The sequence below is a fragment of the Clytia hemisphaerica genome, unplaced genomic scaffold, assembly GCF_902728285.1.
Source record: "Clytia hemisphaerica strain Z4C2 unplaced genomic scaffold, Clytia hemisphaerica genome assembly, whole genome shotgun sequence".
NCBI lineage: Eukaryota > Metazoa > Cnidaria > Hydrozoa > Leptothecata > Clytiidae > Clytia > Clytia hemisphaerica.
In genome coordinates, this window is record NW_027103247.1 from 1702529 (window position 1) to 1725210 (window position 22682).

The 22682-nt window shown below is 34.9% G+C and overlaps 1 protein-coding gene across 4 annotated transcripts; it reads right to left on the minus strand.

The window, feature by feature from the left end:
- Positions 1 to 319: 319 nt before the first annotated feature.
- LOC136822570 (dicarboxylate carrier UCP2-like) lies at positions 320 to 12248 on the minus strand. 4 transcript variants are annotated; one of them, XM_067078865.1, is made up of 5 exons: positions 12210 to 12248; positions 11200 to 11261; positions 3345 to 3527; positions 2381 to 3066; positions 320 to 1037 (listed from the first exon to the last, which is right to left on the minus strand). In XM_067078865.1, exons 2-5 carry the CDS (start codon positions 11224 to 11226, stop codon positions 950 to 952), a joined length of 984 nt encoding a protein of 327 aa, XP_066934966.1. In that variant the 5' UTR covers positions 11227 to 11261; positions 12210 to 12248; the 3' UTR covers positions 320 to 949. The 4 variants fall into 4 exon arrangements, with proteins under 4 accessions (XP_066934966.1, XP_066935105.1, XP_066935175.1 ...); XM_067079004.1 differs by lacking the exons at positions 11200 to 11261; positions 12210 to 12248 and adding an exon at positions 9576 to 10001; XM_067079074.1 differs by lacking the exons at positions 11200 to 11261; positions 12210 to 12248 and adding an exon at positions 9097 to 9174.
- Positions 12249 to 22682: the final 10434 nt, after the last annotated feature.

The following is a 22682-nucleotide window of genomic DNA, read 5'->3' on the forward strand; positions in this document are numbered from 1 at the left end:
CCCCCCCCCCCCCATTTACGGACATTTTCTGGAAGAGCCCATTGGACTAAATTTTGCAAATGACACGCAAATTTCACGAAATTAATCCAAACCGCGAAATTCTCATTATAAATACAGTATGTGGCCCCAAAAACGGCGATCAAATTTGAAATTTCTCTCAAATCTAGAGGAAAAGAGATTTTACAAAAATTTTTGCTGCATGAAAACCTTTATAATCTCTACTTTATTTCCTGGAAGTTCTTTTTTAAAAATGACACGCAAATTTCATGAAATTAATCTAAACCGCGAAATTCTCATTATAAATACACAGCCACAGAAAGTGTTATACTAATCTATTATCTCTATCAAGACAAATGATCAAGACACAAATGACAATAAATTCAAAAGCTATTATCATAGAAAAAAGTTTTACTATAAAATAATATTTTTATCTTGGATTTAAAACACCCAAAAAGTTAAAAAGTTATACAATGAATTATGCCTACAAGCACCATGTAAATTCTGTGTCCGAAAGTGCTATGACGTAGTCCTTTCTTTCCTCAAACTTTAGCGAGGTCATTTTAGTGCTTGAGTTAGAAAACTGCAGCTTTATTGAAAATAATACCCTCACAAGATCAAAATATATATTTTTGTGCTTAAAATCATAACATGGCACTGAAAATAAATTTCGTTTTTATGTTTATATCAAAATTGCTCACACCTTTTTCTCATAAGTTCAGATTCCAAGTCATCACCAAGGCTTATTACCAAATGACTAATTCGCGATTGGGATTGGGATTTCTTTTTTATATGTTTTTAACGGATGTTGCATATTAACGAACCCAATGCCTGCTAATAATCTTCTCCCTGACTTCAACCCAACAGTGTCTTCACCAGCGAACTTCTCTGCCATTATAGTCAAGTCATTTACAAAGTTGTGTTCTCGTGTATCATTCATTCATCCTACTTCTCAAGCATTCAAATACTTCTTGATTTGCTCATAGGATAAGAAGAAAACGATCGTCCATGAACCGAGACGTGTGAAAGATGGGATAAATCTAAACGAAAGAAAATTAATCAGGTAAGATGAAGATTTCACTAAAATAAAAGTTACCTCGACAGACAGGGTTGCTACCCTTGTCAACCAGGGAGATGTGCTTTTAATGCACCCTGCAGCATAAATTCACATTGAATCGGACTGAATATCCCAAAAAGATATTAAGATGTTCTACTTTTTTCAGGCATCCTTTGTGTTAGGGACCAACCCCTGTATATGCTGCCAAAAGTACTATTCGGATTGCTCAATTATTAAGGCAGCTGCAATATTTATTGTTTTACTATTGCTAATTCTTATTCAAGACGGGAAGTACCTTTTTGAAACTTTTGAAACTTTGGAAACAAATCGACAAGCCTAGAGGTCACGTGTAATCTCAAGCTAGAGGTCAAGTGTTATCATAACACACTCGCCTTTTGAAAGTGTACTAGTATTCTCACAACATGTCATAAGGTAATTGAATTTAATCAAAAAATCGTTATTTTTAGCTCTGCTTAATCTTAAGGCAGACAATAACAGTACAAAGTAGATTAGAAAGAGTATTGCTTTTTGCCTCGCCCAGGGTTACTCCGGGGTTACTGCACAAGAAAGCTATCAGACATTTTAATCCAATTTAGTATCTTAAAAAGTAATTTTGACTTTATCTTTCAGTTTCATGTTTTAGATTATGCAAAGCCTATAAATGGGGACATAAATGTTCTTTTAAACATGTTCCTAAATTTGTTGGTACTCGAAGCCTAATGCTCATATAGCTTGTTCTTATAAAAAAGATGTACGACAAAGCACATATTCGTGACTAAGCTTTATCAAAACGGTTTGTTCGCAAATTTTCCCCAGTACTTGCAAAGTATGGGTTGTTTTGCGTCACGAACATGGAGTGTCGATTGACCGGGTTCTCTTTTGTGGTTATTTGTTTTTGTTTTCTTTATGATTTACTGTTTATTGATCCTACGCTGGTTTTCGGTCACTTCCTTGTGTTTGAGACATGTCCTTGTGTTGACAGAATCAGTACAAAGTTCAAAAACATGATTTTTCACTAGTTCACTTTCTTTTGCGCGACGAATGTACGAATCAAACCATTTTAGATGAAATTTGACTTTGTAAATTTATCAACACTCAAAACCACAGGACATTCTGACGAGTCTTTAATGTGTTTTCTCATAAATTGTAATCATTAAACCGCATCAAATCAACTTATAATCTAGATATTTCACAAATACTTTGCTGCGGCAACGAAGCAGTCTACTTTCAAACTATTTTGAGTCCAGAGTGCAAAAGAGAAAATTGATTAAAAAATTGAATTTCCCCAACATTATTTACACGAAAAAGAAAGAAAGTCCAACTCACCCTTTATAGAAGGCAGTAACTCCGTTATTCTTCAACAGCGAGACAGCACAGTGGATTGGGTTTTTGTATGATCCAGTGGCGGAATTCATATATCGAGTCTTGACCACATCTACCGGCGACGCCACCATGACGGTGATGAAGCCAGCGCCAAGGGCGGACACGAAGTGAAGCGGAACTCCATCTTGCATCCAATTCTTGTATAATGCGTACGACTTGATATAATCATAAATCACAATCTCAGTGCAATTGACCAAACTCAAACGTGTTACATTAGTGGAGGTCCCTCTCCATAGTCCTTTTAATCCTTCTTGACGGAAAATCGTTTGATAAGCATTTAAAGTACCCGTGTATCGCAATTTTTTTCCGGCAGCTTGCATACGGATCTTAACCACTTCCGTAGGCTGGAACATCAAAACAGCGGAAGAAGCCGTAGTGATACTTGCAGCGATTTTGACCAATAATTTTGGTTTTCCCTGGCTTGTATCTCCGTACATTTTACGGACGTGGTCGTAAAGACCGATACGTACTCCGCAGAAACAATACTGACGTTGGATTCCAGGCACAAGACCACGGTAAAGAGAACTGAAGCCTTCTTCTTTAGAAATGGTAAAGATACAATGTATCATACCACGATATTTGAGACTTGACCTTGCTTCGGCGATACTGGTGGAGCTTTCTCCTTGGATCTATGTAAAATAAAAATACACATGTGTTAGTTTAATATGGTTTGGCTAATTTATTAGATTAAGAGTCAAAGTTTGAAGAAAAGGATTAGATGTTGGGAGATATAGGAGATTCTTGCCAGTATGAAACACATAGGTTATAAAAAGGTTAAGCAATATGTCAGCATCAAGGTCCCCCACCTATTTGAAAGATTTTCACTTCACACAATGTTGGTTAGCTACATTTAGTAAAGAGAAGATCAGTGTGAGACACAGGGGTGTAAAGTAAAGCTGAGACCTACCTGTAATCTCACTTTAGCAGTATCGATGGGTATAGTGGTTATTTCAGCAATAGAAGCGGCTGTTCCGGCTGAAAACATTTTGATGAAAGTAGTAGTGAAATATGATTTTGCTGGTTCGACCATGACTGGTGCTGGTGTGGTCTGCTGGTTGGCTACCATCTTTGTTGTTGTTGTTGTTAAAAGCTAGAAAAACAGGGAGGAAGTCGAAATGTTAGTTTCTGTAACATAAACTTTCGGTTTGACGTTGATTGTTAGTTTATCTTGAACAAAAACGGAAGAGAAAGTCTTGTAGCGTTTTGAAAGGGATATTTTTTCAGAGAAGTCATCTCGTTTGTTGGTGAATTCTTTTTACTTTTATAACACGAAAACGAAAGCTAAGTCACCAAATTATAAACAACCTAGCGATTCAGCATTCTACTTTTTGTCAGTTATCAGAAAGCCCTCTTAGAATGTCAGAATATCAAGCTTTATTACAGCTAATTTTTTTGCTCAAAACTTGAAAGAACTATAATAGATTATTGCTTATACGGCTGATTGAGCCCCTCTCAAGATCTTAAAGTGAAGTTAGTTATTAGTTAAGTTAAAATTGCCAATTTCGAGATAAAACTTGCCGATTTCACCCAGAACCCAAGACATTTATATTCTAAAATAATCTCCATCACGTATGACATGTCAAGTATGCAATCCTTAGATTTTAAATGATAGCTGTTGCTAATATTGACATTTATTTTTTCACGCAAATTCAGGAGTTTGTTATTTTCCGGAAAAAGAAAATTCAGGCATAATATTTCACAGCGACAAATAAAGAGTATGAAGCATTCAAATAGGAAAGTTTGTACCTCTAACAAACCTTCAATACGCCTCCTAAGTAAAGTTCATGGTTCAAACTCAGATCTGACCCTTGTCACAACCGTATGGGACCCCTTCTCTGACGAAAGTATCGGCCATACGCCAGTAAAAATTGGAAACAAAAAATGGTTTTATTCCTACTAGTAGAAGCATTAAAACTTTGGAATCCCGACTTTATCTTTGAGTCTTAAACAATAGAATTCACCTATTACATAAATCAAAGAAATTTTCCACCCCGAATGCATTTTTTAAAATAAAAACACGGAGAAACCTCAGTAGTACCCGATGGCCTTCGATAAAGTTTATTTATCTTACGTAAGGCCTTTCCACTGACCTCCCTGGACAGAATATCACATAAATCAAAATCTATCCAGATCTATCTGCAAACAACTAAATGATTTTGAAGCGGAAAGTCAAGACCCAATAAATTGCTTGTAATCTGTAATCGTACTGATAATGCAAAATATAAGTTTTTTGCTATCAAAACAATATTTGCGTTACTAAGCAGTCTTTTTAAACTTTTTTCGTTCATGTTGTGATTTAATAGCTCAGTTGTAGAAAAGGGCGAACTAGAGGTGTGTTTCTGATTAACTCATTAACTCTAATTAACCTATGATCCAGGATATAAGGAGATAATTATACACTTCCTGACGTATATATAAAAATTTTGCATTATCACTTTAGCATTGATAATAATGTTTTTGAGATGGTATTTTAAAATGATATAAAAACGTTTATTGTGAAGTACGTTGAAAAGAACTTGCAAATAAGCTAGTTATCGATTGGCAAAGACAAAAATATTTGTCAATAATTTTAGTTTTACCCCATTTTCACAAATGGTGGTGCTATTCTTTCGAAATCTTGTAAAAATCCTATGATTTCCTACGTCGTTTATAAACATGAAAGCCCCATTTTATCTCACACCATTGGTTTGCCAACGTTTCACTAGTAAAAACATTGTATGAAATTTCGGGTTAACAAAATAGAAGTTCCTCAAGGACCATTATCAAGCGCTCAGTGTCCCAAATCGATCTCTCCGTCACTGTTGACGTCATTTGCACACCATTTTTACTTCAAAACATAAGCCTCATTCAAGTTCTTACTAAGCCCTCTAATGCGTTCAAATGTTGTGAAATATATATTTTTATAGAACTTTGATAACTTCATTTATTATAATGAAAAACAAGAATTTTGAAGAAGTTTCGATATTAATAAACAGTGTTTTGTAATAAAATTCGTTGCAATGGTATAACTTCTCTCGAAGAAATTAGAAAACATTTGCTACCCATACACTTCCACTTTTTTCAACTTGAACTTTCGGATTCTAGTCCTGGAACCTAGAGAAAAGGCCATGTTGTCAGTTTTTGTCGATCGCATTTTTCAAAGTTGAATTTGATTTTTGTAGAAGCTTTCTTGGACAATGCTGAACTTAGTTCCCAAATAGTCCAGAATTTTCAGTAAAACAGTAAAACAAAACAGTAAAACAAATCTACCGATCTCCTTACTGTCCCCTAGATTCGAAACCTGTCCCTGGATTAGAAAAAAAGTAATGGTGCTCGACGGCCCTAAATCATCTAATGCTGTAAAAAATGAGATGTCACTACTTCTACGTTTCTCTAACCATTTTATTCATTTGATTTGACCTCTGAACAAAAACTACTGCAATTCTCATGTTATTTTCCTGGAAATAATTACATGACTCAAAGGTGACCCATAGACCTATAGACTTAAAAGATATCAAATTAAAAAATGATCCAACCTTGTAATTGACTTGGTCTCAAATTTCTGTGTCTTCTCTTCTTTTATTCACAAAAAAACAACAACCTCAAAATCGTTATCGTTCAACATGAAACCTCGAAGTCTGTTGTTCATGGTCTATTGCAATGAATCATCCTTCGTTCTGTCCATCAGACCTCTTATTAAAAGAAAGTCCAAGTCACGTGACGCAGAAATAATTTCATTATCAAACAAAAAAACTTGTATGGAGGTGTGTAGAGAGGACGCTTCGTTGTAGAGCTCTTGTTGAAAATCGTTTACACGTCATAGATAACTTGCTAAGGTTAAAGAGGGGGTGTGTTTCAGCATTACGAAACCCCTTAGTCTAGCTACTTTTCATTTGATTTTCCTTATTTGTCTACTATAGGGGTGTGTCCAGTGTTACAAATGTCAGTTGATTAGCGAATAACGAGCCATCAATGAGTTCTGTTAAGTCATTTTCAGTAAGACATTGACTATAATTTGAATTCCTTTTATTTCACGTACAAATGATATTATCGTGTATTAAGGATTAGTTCTTTTTTTAGGGTAATGTCAGTATCCCGGGGGGGGGCACTCGATTCAAAAACGACCATACGTGCGGCCCAAAAATTAGGCTTCTGAAATCGAACCTTTACAGTGCCAGAAAATTTTGAAACATCGACCCTTACGGTGCATTTTCTTGACAATTTTTGACAATTTTTAGGCAAAATATAGTCGAAATTCATGGATTAAATGAAAAATTGGACATAAAATTTTCAAAACCTTGGAAAAATTACCACAATTTTGAACATTTTGTAGTCTGTAAAGCAATGAAAATAAAAAGATAGTATCAAAATCAATTTTATTTTTATTTCAATTTTTTGAAGTTCAGGGTCGGTCGAGCCCGTAAAACAACTAATCAAATTGGTCTCGCCTAACTGCATTTCACCATCATACTTGTTGAAGTATCCACAAACTCAGCAATGTCTTGTTATGCATGTTAAAAAAACTTCAATGGATTTATTTTACTGACATGACTGTCATGAGCATTGAAACTACAAGTATCTTGAAAAGGCGTCCAAATACGTTCTACATATGTGTAGAGTCATAATACTTCTATCTATCTAGTATTAAAACTAAAGTCTTCAGGCCAAGGTTAAGGGTATCTAGAAAAAGATCGTCGCAAGATGGCTGGTTCGTGATGACAGCTGGAAAATCATAAATCCTTCTTAAACACTGCAAAACTCAAATATGGAGTCGATAGACGTCATCGCATATGGAAATAGTTAGGTGTTGGTTAAATCTATTAAACTTAAATAAAGTATATGTATTTAATCATAAAACACCATGCTGTTTAAAGCTGACGTGAATTGGTGAAACCGTTTAATTCGTTTCGAGAATAGCATCGAGTCATGGAATACACATTTTTTTAATTTTGAACCCTTCGAATGTTCTTAACTTTTTGGGTTTAAAGCCTAAAAATTTTCTTAGCGTGTTCTTATTTTCACCATTTTGTGAGTATTTTTGTCCATTTTCTTGAGAAATCGGTTGTTTTAGAGACTGCAAAGCTTCTTATGATAGTTTGTTCTCCTATAAGAAACGTACCGCAATCATCTACCAAGCACCCTACTAAGACAAAAACATTCAAAGGCTAAACTTTCGGTATTTTCTTTTTAGCATTTTTTTAATTTTTTTTTGCTTGAATTTACTCAGCTTGAATATGCTGGTAATCATAAGCGTTTAAAAAACTTATAAAATTTATCAGTGAATTAGTAATCATTCATTCCCCCTTCAAAAAATGTCGCAGGAATTTTAATCGAAATTTAAGGGACTCGATTCAGTCTGTCCAGAAAGAAAGGGATAACTTTGTATCTTAGGTGGTCTCCAGGAGTTTTGGTACAGTATGGTATTTGAAAGTAAAACTATAACCATAAACTATAAACTATAGGCAATCTAGGCTTCTGCTCATCCTCTAGCGAAAAAAGTTTCTTATAGGAAGGATATCTATGGAGATCCCTGCGATTCAGACTATAGACACTCGGGTCTGTAGAGTTGATTTAAATAAAATAAGAAGTTTTCGAGGATTTTCTTTTTTACCTTTTTTGACGATTTTTTTTACTATGACGCAGATTTTACATAAATGGATATTTATGTTGACATGAAATTATATGTTTTTGCGGCGATTTTGGTTTAGATTGTGCTATTTCTGTGATTTTTGTTGTTATTTAACTGAAAGATTCTACAGAGCGATATATCTCCCCTTTTTTGATCATCAATTTTTAATTTCCTGATGAAAAAGAGTTTGATTGACAACCTGATGAAAAATCTATTGTTTTTCAGTTGATTGACAACTGAGTACGAACCTAGTTTTTTTACTAGTTTTTCTCGTTTTGATGAAAAAAGTCAGACAGACCTCCCGGTTGAACTTTGAACTTTATGGTGATAGTACAAAGGTTCGTCAGACAGAACAAAGTGTGGTTTCTCATGCACGAATGTAAACAAACTTTTTTTGTACAGGATATCTATGTAAACAAAATAATACCCACTCCCCCCTGTCAGGACACTCAAGTATGAAAACAAAATCGTCAACTTTTCATTGCTGGCTGACCTCACTTGATAAAGTCTAGGTCCTATGTACCTTGGGGGGGGGTAACTAGGTTTACGAGGTTACGGGTATGTCCGAGCCAAAAATTGAAAATCGACCCTTAGAGAGAGGAAGAATTGGCGTTTTGGGACCCTTAGAGAGACTTTCTCACAATTTTTTTTCGATTTTTACTCGATGAAAGTGGTGAAAGTTTTGTTCTCAGTTTGGGATGAAAATGTCTATTGAAATCCCAAGGAAGATTGAAATTCTATTGTTTCCAAGATCAAAAATTCCAGTGGAGATGGTTTAGAGTGCAAGTTTTTCCATTGAATTTTAATTGGGGATGAAATCAAAGTCAATCCCAGTTGGCTGGAATTGTAGGGTATTTTTCCACCGAGGACGAAATTTTGGGGAAATTTTTCAGTGGGGGCTGGGCTGGGGTCCTGGCGAGTCTGTGACACAAGGGTGTATTTAGTATCATAAACTTTTCATCCAAAACTTAAAAGCAAAATCCCAACAAACACCTCATAAAGTCATAAAACCTCAAAATCTCCAGAGAAACTTTAAATTGGTTTACTGTACCTGGTTTATCTCTTTGCATGCAACATGAACTTTATTTCTACTACAAAAAAAAGCATTTAGCAAAATCGAAAAACAGAAAGTCTATTATTTCTCAATAATTCAAAAAGGAAAACATGAAAAACTTTTCTACATGAGAAAACCTTCTCACTCGAGCCTAACCTCCTACGACACACCTTTTCATATTTTTTGTTTTTATTCTTCTTCATATTAATTTGTTCTTCCAAACCGTTTGAAAGCAAACATATTTTCAAGAAAATGAAAAAGAAAAAGAAACTCAAACATAGTGAAATGAAAACAAAGAATTTTTCAAACAGAAAATATATTCTTCTTAAATTCGACTTCACTTGTAGATATCAATTTTCACGCTTTCTCCCTTTCTTTATTTATAATTTTCTGTTAGCAAAGAACCTTGTACTAAAATTTCTTACAAAAACAAAAACAACGAGGAAAGAGGAATCCAGCTTAGAAACATATCTCACCTTTTCGTTTCTCTAAACCTCTTCATAAATTTTCTTCTTTCCTCTTTGGAGAAAATAGATACAATACACTAAAAGCTTCTTTATGTGAGTTACAACTAGTCGTATTTATACTGCAAAGAGCATACTTTGTATTTCACAGAACAGTTCAAAATATTTCGTTCCTGTTTTGTTTACATTTTGAGGATCAAAGTCCAAAAGTCTAAACGAGCTAATTAGAAATGATTAAATTGTTAAAGTTAATTGCATCATTCCTTTTTCAATAAAACATGGTATGTTTTGAAATCCCGTGAAACGCGTGATTTTGCCAATATACCGACGCAATCAATGTCACGTGTATGCCTTTAAAAAAACCCTTTGAGTTCATCAATCTAAATCTAGCAGAATCTAGCTCTTGCTATGTCGTTCATTCATAGAATTCACTGAGTTTCCTTCAATATACTTTATTGTTGAATAACGGCTTTCTTTACATGCTGTTTGAATTATTCACCTTATAAAATGAACTTATTCAATGTGTAAAATGGATGAATCGACTATATCCTATCCTGAATCTTTGGACCAGGGTATCTTCAATTAAAATATCAATCAGACCTGGTATGCAAATGTGTGGAAAGTTTGCAAGAGATTACTTATCTATTACTTGAAGTCAGGGTCACTTGTTCAACTAACGAGGGTTAGAAATCACACGGAAAAATTCTCAAAAAATGTCAACAAAGCAGATTTCAAACTCACAGAAAGAATTCACAGATAAATCAAAATAAACCACTCTGGTGATTTGGGTGAATATTTAACTTTTCACCGCGAGTTATCGTAGGATTCTAGCTTTAACACTAAATTTAACGAAAATGCTACGGTGATTTCTTCTTGAATTTTTCATTTGAGTAAAAAAAAAGGTCAAAATTGTGCATGTGGCTCTGGATGCAAGATTGTCAAAAAGTCAAAAGAAAATCTTTTATGACTGTTCCTTATAACTCATTCTCCTCTAGCGAGATAAAGCCAAAGTCCATGATTACAGGGTCCCTCTCTCCTATTACATCTCAGGTTGTTCTGGGAATTCCCTGAGATCTACCAGCATCAATTATGACTTTTGGGAAATCCCCAATTACTTTTTTAATTAGAATTCATTTTGCATCTTCCTCTTGACATTTCAGAAAATTAACTATTCTTCACATACTGTTTTCGTCTGATGATCGAAATCGATTTGCAACAAAGAGTTCAAAAGTAAGGGTATTGTTCGTGGGACCTCCTCGGTTAACCCGGGGGGGGCTACTTAGGGTCCTTAGGCGGTACTTAAGTCCCGCTAAGGGTCGGAAAAATCAGAAAATCAAATTTCAGTCCCACTAAGGGTAGGAGAAATGGGAAAATTTCAACTTTTTACCCCCAGAAAGATCGAAATACGGTAAGGGTCTTAAAATTCACAAAATTTTCCTTTGTTTTCTCCTTTTTAGTCCCGATAAGGGTCCGAGGGTCGAAAGTCGGGCGGCACCCCCCACTCTCAGTCAGCTCGCAACCCTAGTACCCCCCCCCCCCCCCCCCCCCCCCGGGTCGGTTAATAACCAGGATAGAATTTCTACGAGTTTTCAATATCATTCATTCAGTAAAAAAGGGTAACAAAAAATTCTCTTACCTTCTGTTGACTACTGTCATCAACCATGATTAGATCAGTCTGCTTCAATGTCTAAAGTCTGACTGAAATTTGAAATAGAACAGTATGTTAGAGCAAAGTTCTGTTCTGGAAAATTCGGTCTTATAGTCATCGAGATATTAAATATCATGGTTAACGATCTCAATGAATTTGAAGTTTATCTCGAACTGTATCGAGACCTTTCGCTGTCAATAAAACACCCATGTCTCTATAACCAAATAACTAGTGAGGATGAAATGAATAACCAAAGTCTATTCCCAAGTGTGCACTCATTTTCATTTTGCCTACAATTTTCACGAAAGGGTTATTTTTTCTTTTCTTCTTTCTTCATTATTTCGCCAAATTTTTTAACTAAAGTCGTTTTTTATCTAATTTAAAACTGCTAAGTGCTCGCTAAGTGCCTGCGTAATGTAAATCTCGAAGGGTAAGATCGACCAGTTAAAGCTATTTCTCAAACCGGTGACATGATCTCACATGACTTGGTAGGAAATTCAAGTTGCACCCTGGACAATTACTCCCAGACATTTTATCCCAGACATTTTATCCCCGAGAACAATTGCCCTCGAGACCATCGCCCTCATCCCAAGATAAAAAAATAATTCTTTTGTTTTCCTACAAACGGTAAACCCGCTTTTTTGGTTTAGTCTAAAACACTTTTTAAAGTTAATGACACCCTTATGTCATAGACCTGGAACCCGCCCTACTGGAAAATTTGGCCGAAATTCGTTTCGGTGGGCAAAATACCCCATGGGCACTCAAGGTAAACAAACGACAATACGTGCGGCTCTTAAGGGACATTTTTCCAAGCTTTCCAAAGTGCACTCTCAGGGTGTAAAATTTGACCATATTTTGCCTTAAAAAGGCCAAAGATTTTCATCAAAACGCACCGTAAGGATCGATTTCAAATTTGGTTAAAATTTTTTTCTCGACGATTTCTTTTTGGCTTAATTGTCTACTTTTTTACGGATATAAAAAACAATATAGGAACAAACCTTTTCCACCAAGTCAATCTATTTAAACCAAACCACTACGAGTTAGTTCATGTAATGTTTCCAGCTCACCCAAATAGAGACTAATACGCATGCGTAATATGTCGTTCTTTTAGACCACAAGTAGTTAATTCCCGTGACAATCAAAGAGGAATGAATCTGTAGGGGTGGAACAGTCACTTTCGGTCGGGGTTGTGGAGGGCAAAATATGAAATTTGTCGTTCTTTAAAAATTCGTCGTTCTTTTTGTCGCTTTTTAGTAGTTATTTGTCGTTCTTTTTAGATGATCTGGAAACGTTAGATGAACAGTCTCCTACTTTCAACTCTCTTAAAAAAAAATCAAACTTCAGTCAAATTGAATAACCCATGATAACGTCTCAAACATTGATAAAACTCTTTTGAAGTACTGCATACACTTTTGTTTATAAGAAAATTTTAAGAACGATGCTGAGCCTGAAATTACTCAATTTCAAGGCCTCAAAGTAGGAATTATTGGGTATAACGCCTAAAAGACCTCAATTAACTATTTAAATAAGAACAGGATAAGAACAATTTGAGACTCAAAGTGCCAAAAAAATAAGAACAGCCGAGCCTCAGCTCTTGGCTCTTATAAAAAAGTGTATAAGTTTATGTGAGTTTCTTTTGTTGTGGGCTGTCAACGAGTTAATCATTACACTTTTTCTACTAGTAATAAGCAATCGTTATTAACATTGTTTGAAATTAATACGTCGTTTCTAATAGTTCATAAGATTACAGGAGAGTTTTGTTCAACTGTCTTTCGTCGCCTTATTTTTAGCACATTATCATTATAGCGATTATACTCTATCACATGCGTGTATAATGTTAAATATGTAAACGCAAAAACAAAAAAAAACACTAGATTCAATCCGCCGTTGGAAGGTTAACGATAATTCTAGCTTTCTTCCCATTGACCAGGACCGTTTTGTAGATTTTGGGCCAAATGACAACCAATAATCACTAAAAATGGATGGTTATACACGCTTTTTTTATAAGAATACACTTTATAAGAATGTCCATGATGAAAATGGCCAAAAAATTAAGAATCTCGTAAGAATATTGCCATCATGGAATTAGGCAACTGAAGCTAAGAATGTCATTTCTATAGCCTTTTACCTGTATATTGCCATTTACTTCAAAGCAATGCTAAGAAGTTTAACAAAAATCCGAAATTGCTAGATTTAGGCCTGGTTTTCATCTTAATCTAAGAATACTGTAAGAATATTTCAGGATGATTTCAACCAAAAAGTTAAGAATATCTATGATGAATTGAATATACAGCACTCTTATAAAAAATGCGTGTAATGGTTACTCCGTTTTAATTTTTTTATGTGAGTAACATAGGGACAAATAAATCTGGATACAGATTTAAACATTTTTAAAAAATATTTTGATTTTTAAAAAATGTTCCTTTCCTTATTCATTTTTCGACTTTTTGGTCCGTTTACATTATTCTTCTCACGGAAATTTCTTTCCTACGCTACATAATCTTTTTATCACAGCATGTCAGTGTGTCCCAAAAAAAAAAACGGACTATACTTAATATTTCATTCTCAAAAACCAATTCAATCATCTTGGGGATTAAAATGCCTGTTGATTGAACAGAGGATTTTAGAGTTTCGATACATGTTTTTTATTAATAAGAACACCAGCCTCAGGTTTAGGCCCTTAGAACAATAGTTCAATTTTTTGGAACAATAGAAATTTAAGCACAATCTCAGGCTCAGCCAAAATTTACTGGTTCTTATAAAAAAAGCGTATAATGAGTTTTAAGGATTTTACTTTTTCGGGACACGCTGTATGGGTTCTGGGAAGTGTCATTTTTTTTTTATACAGAGCTCAATTATCTATATATCGAAAATGCGCCTGAGGGGCGATGAGAAAATCTCATGGAAAAAATTATGCTCAACAATAATGTAGCTAGTAGTTGCACAAGGCACATCCAAGCAAGATTTCAAGATGTCTAACTGGGTTGGTCTAAAAAGCAGGGTAGCCAATGGGGTAGCCAATTGGGCTAGGTTATGGGGTACCTCTTTTTGCCTAAACCTTTGAAATCTGAAACCTGTTTAATGTGGAAATAACTATTACAACATCTTGTTAATGATTCCATGTAATAGAATTTGAGATTCCTTTCGAACTTCAGCCACAATAGCCTTTTTTCCAAATGTACTGAACTTTGTTACTTCTCAAGAGACCTGGCGCCATTTTGTCTTCCTTCTTGGCTTCGATTGAAAATTTACAGACCCGAATAAAAAATATATACAAAACAGTTTTTAATATTTTAGATTTAGATTTTATTTATGTTTTTAATTGTTATTTCCGTGAAGCTGTAATTCGATGATAATAGCTTTGGAATCGCCTTTAGGCCATATGATCTCTAATCTTGTCATATCTTAAAAATCCTTTGTTATTGAATCTATTGTTTAATTTAAATCATGTTTAGATGTTTCAAACAATTAATTCCTTTCAAAATGTTTAAATATGGCAGCTTATAATAGGTACAAAAGGTCTTTTGAAATAGCTCTATTATAATGAAGCTCTATTTCTTACTCCTCGTGCATTAACACGTGGTAATTTATATTTTTGTTTATCTTTGGAATCATACATGATCAATCTAAGTATCAATCAGATCCATGCTCCCTGGTCAGTAAAATGTGGTTCTATGCATTCATTTTCGGTATTTTTATTCTGGTCTGTAAAATATTTAGGTACCCCACAACCTAGCCCAATTGGCTATCCCAATTGGCTACCCTGCTTTTTAGACCAACCCTGTCTAACTCAATTTTCTTGATCAAACTCATCCCAGCTGTTTTATTGATCTGCGAAAAATCTTACTTTTTGGTCAACCGTTGGAAGATATCAGTACTTGTTATATGATCAGTATATACCGATAATATATTTTCGTTCAAATAGCGATACCGATTAAATTTTCCCCATTTTTCAGGTACTCGCCCTCCAAAAGGAGGCAATACTTAGGCAAAACTGGGTGCTGGGGTATGGACGTTAATAAGGGTCGGTTTTTCACCTTCAAAAGTCTCTCTAACGATTACAAAAAATCTGAAATTTCAAAAGTTGTTTCTCCAAGGTTCGAAAAATCAATTGTAATTAGAAATTTTGTTCAATTTTGAGAAGAAAATTGCAAAAAATCATTTTAAGGGTAGAAAAGTTTTCGAAGATCGAAGACAACTTTTAAAAAAGGTCTCTCCAATGGTTACTTTCTCACTAAAATTGGCTCGAAAAATGGGTTTTAGACAAAAGTTTTGGGCCGAAAATGCAGTAGTTCTGAGCTATTGCCAGCTGGTGGAGGGCTGGTAAATAGCTCTTTTTCGAACGAAAACGTATTTCGACCACTAAAGGAAATTTGACAATAAATTCCAATTAGATCAAAACATTGGCGTTGTGGGAAAATATTTCTGGAGGGGCCAAAGTCAAATTTTTGAAATGACACTCCTAACTTTTTCAAATCAGCACCCCTTCCCCTGGACCGGAGCTTTCCTTAATTTACGTGTGATATTACCAGGGACGGATTATTTATTAGATCAGATCTTTGAATATATTGTTATGATGTATGAGGGAGGGAAAAGGAGGCCCCACCATAGTTTGGACCGACCAGAAAAATTTTAAAGGTTATTGACCGCCATGATGGGCCAAATATTTTTACACTGTGTAGAAAGAATCGAAGATTAAGAGCATAAATATTACCATATTAATGTCTAGCAGACTGTATCATAGTAGGGGGTCAAGCCTGGGGTTCCGTGACATCTTTTCTACGAAATTCTGAGCAAAAAAATCTATTACAACAACTCTCTGACTAAAACACACAAATAAATACAGCTGCTTGAAGTTCCAAAACATACCGACTCAGTACGATCAAGACAAAGATTTGACGTCAAAATCACAGTAGAGCTGACAGTTAGTTGGTCTTAAAGCGGCGAGTGTGCTTTTTTTCGTGCCTTTTGAAAAAAAGTTCTTGCCTTTGAAAAAAAACTTCTTGCCTTTGGAAAGAAAGTTCGTGCTTTTGGAAAGAAAGTTCGTGCCTTTCGAAAAAGTTCGTGCCTTTCGAAAATAGTTGGTATAGTCGGGCAAATCACTAAAATAAATCTCGTACACAATTTTATAAATCAAAAATAAATCAAAAATAGATCATAAATCAAAAATAAATCAAAAATAAATCATTAATCAAAAATAAATCAGAAATAAATCAATAAATCAAAAATAAATCAGAAATAAATCAATAAATCAAAAATAGATCAGAAATAAATCATAAATAAATAAAAAATAAATAAATTTTTAATTTTTTGATAACAATTTTGATTATCAGTTCGTTATAATTTGAAAAAATATTTCCATAAAATTACTCCTATTCATAAATTAGAGATAAATAAATAAATTTTATCAAAATAAATAAATAAATCAAAAATAAAACATAAATCTCGTACACCATTTTTCGAGTGATTTGCCCCTCGGGTATAGTGACAAACAAAATAACCAGAAGACTCATTTTGAGTTTTTCCATTCTATCTTGACTCATATTGAGTGACTTTCTTCCTTGTAACACTCCTGTTTCAGTAACCCGGTGGAGTTTAAAAATCCACTGGGGTGTTTCTGAACAAAATGAATTTTAACCGAGCCCAATTTGTAAAATTCAAAACATCATCATCATCATTGCTCGACCGCGGTCGAGACAATGGATTCCACTCTAGCTCTCCAGCTATCACGGTCTTTCATGGCAATCTCAAGATCACTGAGTTTGAGCCCGGTATCCCTGCAGATGGTGCCAGGGAATGTCAGGGAATAAGTTTTCTTGATATCAACTTTGGTTTATTCCACAACAGAAGGGTTGAAATCACTTCAGAGGATGCACGAAGATAGTGTCCCGCAAACTGTGTTCGTCTAGATCTTAAGAGTGTTGAGACAGGTTTCAGAGGTCCGTAAATAATTTTCCTAGTGGGATGGTTCCTCCGGAAAAGATGTTTAACTCTTCTTAACAGTCTAATATATGAACCGTCAAGCTGCCTTTCCAACTGTTTGGTTTAAGACCAAGTTTCTGAGCCATAAAATAAGATAGGTTAAATGGTTGTTTGGAACACTTTGACCTTGATATTAGATTTTAAAAGAAAAGATGACCGGATCTTGTTGAGTTTATTCTATATCGGAAGATGAAATGTAAGAACCGAATTATTTGTAGTCGCATTAGCCTCCGTCTCGGAAGAGAACTGGGTCCGAATTTGCGGACGTTTTCTCAGTTTCACTTTCGTTTTCGGCTATACGGCAGCGTTTTTAGGCAGAAAGCAGAGGAAATCTTACTTATATGAATAGTTTTGGGCTATTCAGCGTTTTATTACATGCTTCGTTAATCTTGCGAAAAACTTCCAGTAGGTTCACGAGATCTATTATATCTATTATTAAAACATGTTAATTGATTTTACTTAAGGCTTCTCATTGGTTGATTTTTTATTGATATTTCACAGTCGCCTGTGATTTGTTGATATTGATATCCATACATCACTCGAAATCCGTAAACATATTTATGGTAATTGTTTTACTCAATAACTGCATTCGTCTTTGCACATAAACAACACTGTTTGCACTGTTTCGAATTTTTTCTCCAAGTCATCCGTGTTTGAAACCTCTTGTTCATTGCATGCATTCTTTGGTTATGCTTCCTTAATGAAATCTTTTGTTTTAAAGGGTGCTCCTAATTGGGGAAGATCGATTAGAAGTGACAATGCAATGCGTTGAACTCTTTATTACGTATACGCTTACGCTTGCGGTTTTTCACGAAAATGAGGGCGTAAACAATTAGGTAACATCCCTTCAGTGAAACTTCTTTATGGTACCCTTCGTATCAAATCATTGGTTTGCTCATTTTCTGCCGGCTATTGCTTTCCAGAAATTATGGCAATTTTTATGTTTTTGAGACATGCCATAACTTCCCTGAGTTACCATATCACTGTAAAAAATAATTTTCTTAAGCTAGATAGTCATCTCAATTTAAGAAAACTTAACTGATTTTAAGAACTCATTTCTTAAATTAAGATTAAAATTTTCGAGTTTTGAAATAAGTGTACGTTATCCTAAAACAGGGCCGGCGAAACCGGGGGGGCTAGGGGGGCTGTAGCCCCCCCACTTTTTTGCCAAAAAAAAAAAAGAGTGAGAGAGAGAAAGAGAGGGTGAGAAAAAAGACGTGGCTACGTTCAACAATGAAGCCAGAACGGTTTAACAATCTTTCTTTGCTCCATATCCATATAAAAATCTAACGGATAAACTTGATTTAGATGGAGTTGGTAGAGAGTTGTGTCGACTCGAGAGCATTGCTTTAATTACTTTGGAAAATTTTTATTTTTATTACTGTATACTTACTGTTAAAGCATACTCTCAATCTACTTTTACTTGTGAATTTTGAACAGGTAAAAGTCCGCTTTATTTACTTAAAGGTTTCATTTTGTTATTATATAGTAGTATATTCTTTGGTGATTATCAGTATAAAAAAACGCCTAACTTTTTTGATTTTTTCATTCCAATAACTTCACAAAAATTAAATTTAGACCACTTCTAGGCCAATCTAGAGTACCATAATTTCAAAAATTTTCCGGCCCGTCGGCCCCAACCATGGTGGGGCCTCCTTAGTCACTATATCATTTAGCCCCTTCACTTTTAAAACCAATTCGCCGGCCCTGAAAATTAGATAAAATTTCTTATATTCTAGGGCGGTCAGATAAAATATCTAGAGCTATAGAGAAAGTGCGCGAAGCGAAATAAAAGGATTTACTAAAGCATGAAAACTTCTTTTGTTTTTAACCAAAAGAATAGTTTATTGAATGAAAAATTTCACTACGAAGGTTTTAACATTTTTTTGAAGTTTTTTTTGTGAGAAGTTTTGTATGTATATTGAAGAGTAGACGATGTTATCGTCCGTTACAGTGATAGTAGAGGCGGGAAAAAATGGCGGTATGGCGTTATGGCGGTATACGGAAAAAAATCGGCGGGAGAGTTTCGAAGAAACGGACGATAACTCTTTGGCATAAAAAAGATTTTGCGGTTTTGCTTGGACTAACCAGTGAGGAGACTGGTTAGTCGATCCGTGGTGAAAACCGCCTAAGTTTGAAGGCCGAGCTTGGTTCAAAAACACGCTGGTCACTGGGAAGAGACACAAGGACAAGATGGATCTATGGTTTTTCTGTGAAAATCCAGCTCATTATGGATTTTTTCTTCTTGGTTCATTTGTTTTATTGAGACTACAAGATAACATAGTTTAAGGGAGTACTTATTCCTCAAGTATGCTTCTGTAGAAGCTGTTTTAAAATGATTTTTCAACAAGTCTACATATAGCAAAAAGACACAGAGAAACTAAGTAGGTAAGTCAGTTTGTATATTTCTTATGAATCCTATGAATCACAGGCAGTGTTTCATTAGATATGTGAATACCCTCATATCTCCACTCTTAAAAGGTTATTTTCTCATTTTGATTTGAATTGTCGAGAAGTTCAGTTACCTAGTTGTACCTGTAAAAATTATCAGATTATTATTCTAAATTTTCTAGGTAAGAATCAGAAATTCAGAAATTGGATGCATGGGAAAATATGACTTGCAATATTTCACAACGTCCTGGTATAATTTGAGATTATAAATTGCAATATTTCACTTCACGTCCTGGTTTAATTTGGGATTATAACTTGGAATATTTCACTTGACGTTCTGGTACAATTTGAGATATGACTTGGAATATTTCACTTGACGTCCTGGTACAATTTGAGATTATAACTTTGGAATATTTCACTTCACGTTGTGGTTTAATTTGGGATTATAACTTGGAATATTTCACTTGACGTTCTGGTACAATTTGAGATTATTTCTTGGAATATTTCACTTCACGTCGCGGTTTGATTTGGGATTATAACTTGGAATATTTCACTTGACGTTCTGGTACAATTTGAGATTATTTCTTGGAATATTTCACTTCACGTCGCGGTTTAATTTGGGATTATAACTTGGAATATTTCACTTGACGTTCTGGTACAATTTGAGATTATGACTTGGAATATTCCACCAACGTTTATTTCACTTGACGTCCTGATATAATTTGAGATTATGACTTGGAAAAATTTACATCAGCCTTCTGGAATTAGTCGAGACTGTAATACACGTTGTTTTTTTTATAAGGAACCTTAACTTTGCTCTGAGCCTGGAGTTCCTTATTTTTACAGAGAATTTCAGTCTCAAAGTTCCTTAACAATTCCTTATTTTTTGAACCATTTTCAGCCTCGAGTTTATAAACGTGTTCCTTATAAAAAATTCCATTTTAAGCTAATTTCTTGGGATTTCTTAACTTTTCTCCTATTTCATCCTCATTTTTAACGTCTCTTTTTGGGTAGAAAGAAATTCAAGCTCAAATCAAAGCAAGATCAACATACTGCAAAGCTTTACAAGCTGGAGGTTTTTTACTTTTTCCCTGCAAATTTATCATAAGATTTTTCATCAAACAAAACAGGAAAGTCACAAATTCAAAATTGCAAGTATTTATAAAACTGTCAATGATTTGTATACATATCCTTTGTCTTTGGGCAAATGGTGGTGGGGAGAATATACTATAACTTTTTATTTACATGGACTTTAATATATAAAAGGGGTAAATATAAGGATATAATCCTCAGGCAAAAAAACAACATACAAACAAACTTACATGATTTGATGTTTTTTAAGAAATTTATAAGGTGAAAGTTTAGATAGATATCCTTGTTGCAAAGAAATTACAAACTTCTTAAAAAAATTACTGTTTATAAAAATTGTTTTCTAAGAAAAGAAAGTGTAGTTCCAAGAAAATATAAAGGGAATAAAAGGAAGAGGGTCAGTGGCGGCCTGGCAGGGGGTGCAGGGTGTGCAGTGCACCACCCAGAAAGACCTGAGAGGGGCGCCAAAAAAGCTTTTCAAGGGGGCGCCAAAAATTTTTTTGATCTTTGGTTGGGCGATTTGGCGCCCTTTGACACGTTTTTAGTGCCTTCTATAAGTGCAATGTAAATTTTTTTTCGCCTGCGGCGCTTCCTTATATTTTACGAATTTTTTCAAAACTATTAACAACATGCATAAAGTCAAAGCAAGAGAAGTGTTGTGTATCCACCAGGGGTTAAAGAGGATGCTCACCCCCAAGATGAGAGATTGATCGAAACTGCTCGCTGTGGTTTTTGTGGTCTTATGCGGACTAACTTTCTCCTTTTTAGAATATCTTTTGAGCTGTTTGACCTTTCTTACACCAAATTTTTTTGCCTGCGGCGCCAGAATTACAAAGAATCCTTATTCCTGCCAACTTTCTGAATTTTAGGGCCTCTTTCAGCCATTGATATTTAATGGAGAGTAAAGTAACACCAGGAAATAACAAGGAAATAGATATCAAGTTGTCATTACCACCACCTTCGTATAAATAAAAGTTTGCTAACTCAGAGATTCCGGGCGTTACTTTCAACCAGTCACTGCTCTTACAGTTTAATATTTTCACTTAATGGTGGAGGGCGCAAATAAGGACAAAAATACCAGGGGCGCCAATTTCATAGTTTGCACCACCAAGAAAATTGAGCCAGGCCGCTACTGAAGAGGGTCTCCAAAGAGAACTATAATATTTCTTGGAATCCCTCTTTTTTATCTCAGTTTCTCTCCCGCCTCTTTTTTTTTGTTTTGATTTTTTCGAATACCGAACACAGTTGGCCTCGCATACGGAAACTCGAATTCGTACGATTTGGGCTGTTTTTGTATTTTGTACCAAAATCGTATAGTCTAAGACTGGCAACTCTACCGACTGTTAACACTTTTCGGCAAAAAAACCCGTTTGCGAATTTTCTTCGGCTTTGGGCTTTTTTCTTAGATAGTGATTCGTCTTAGACTATAACATAGTCTAATTGAAGAGATTCTTTTTGAGGGGAGAAGAGCAAAGACAAGACGCGATTATAAGATAAGTATTTTTTTTATATGTTAACTTTACTGAACCTACCTCCTACCTACCTACAATCTTACAAATATGGTTTGAGCCTGTTTCACTTAATGATCACAAGAGCATAAGGGATATATTCTAGCAAGATTCGTAACGATATCAATATTCTTGAATGAGACACTTCGTATAGGCAAGCATAAATGCGTGGCAACAATTACAATTTGTAGTCATGTACTACCTAAATTGTGCAGACTACCGGCCTACCTTAACGGAGCGGCCCGTTTGTTTCTACAAAACCTTAGAAAGATAACAGTAACATTGGCAAGTCAGTGCAGAAACAATTTGTAGTCATGTGCTACCTAAATTGTGCAGACTACCGGGCTACCTTAATGGAGCGGCCTGTTTGTTTCTACAAAACCTTAGAAAAATTACTGTAACATTGGCAAGTCAGTGCAGAAACCAGATGTAGTCATGTGCTACCTATATTGTGCAGACTACCGGGCTACCTTAATGGAGCAGCCCGTTTGTTTCTACAAA

Excerpts from the sequence above, each read along its gene's own strand:
- LOC136822570 (XM_067078865.1), bottom strand. The coding sequence starts at position 11,226 with ATGGTTGATGACAGTAGTCAACAGAAG. Across the intron at positions 3,528-11,199 it reads ATGACAGTAGTCAACAGAAG|CTTTTAACAACAACAACAAC; the intron begins GTAAGAGAATTT and ends CTGTTTTTCTAG. Across the intron at positions 3,067-3,344 it reads CTGCTAAAGTGAGATTACAG|ATCCAAGGAGAAAGCTCCAC; the intron begins GTAGGTCTCAGC and ends TATTTTACATAG.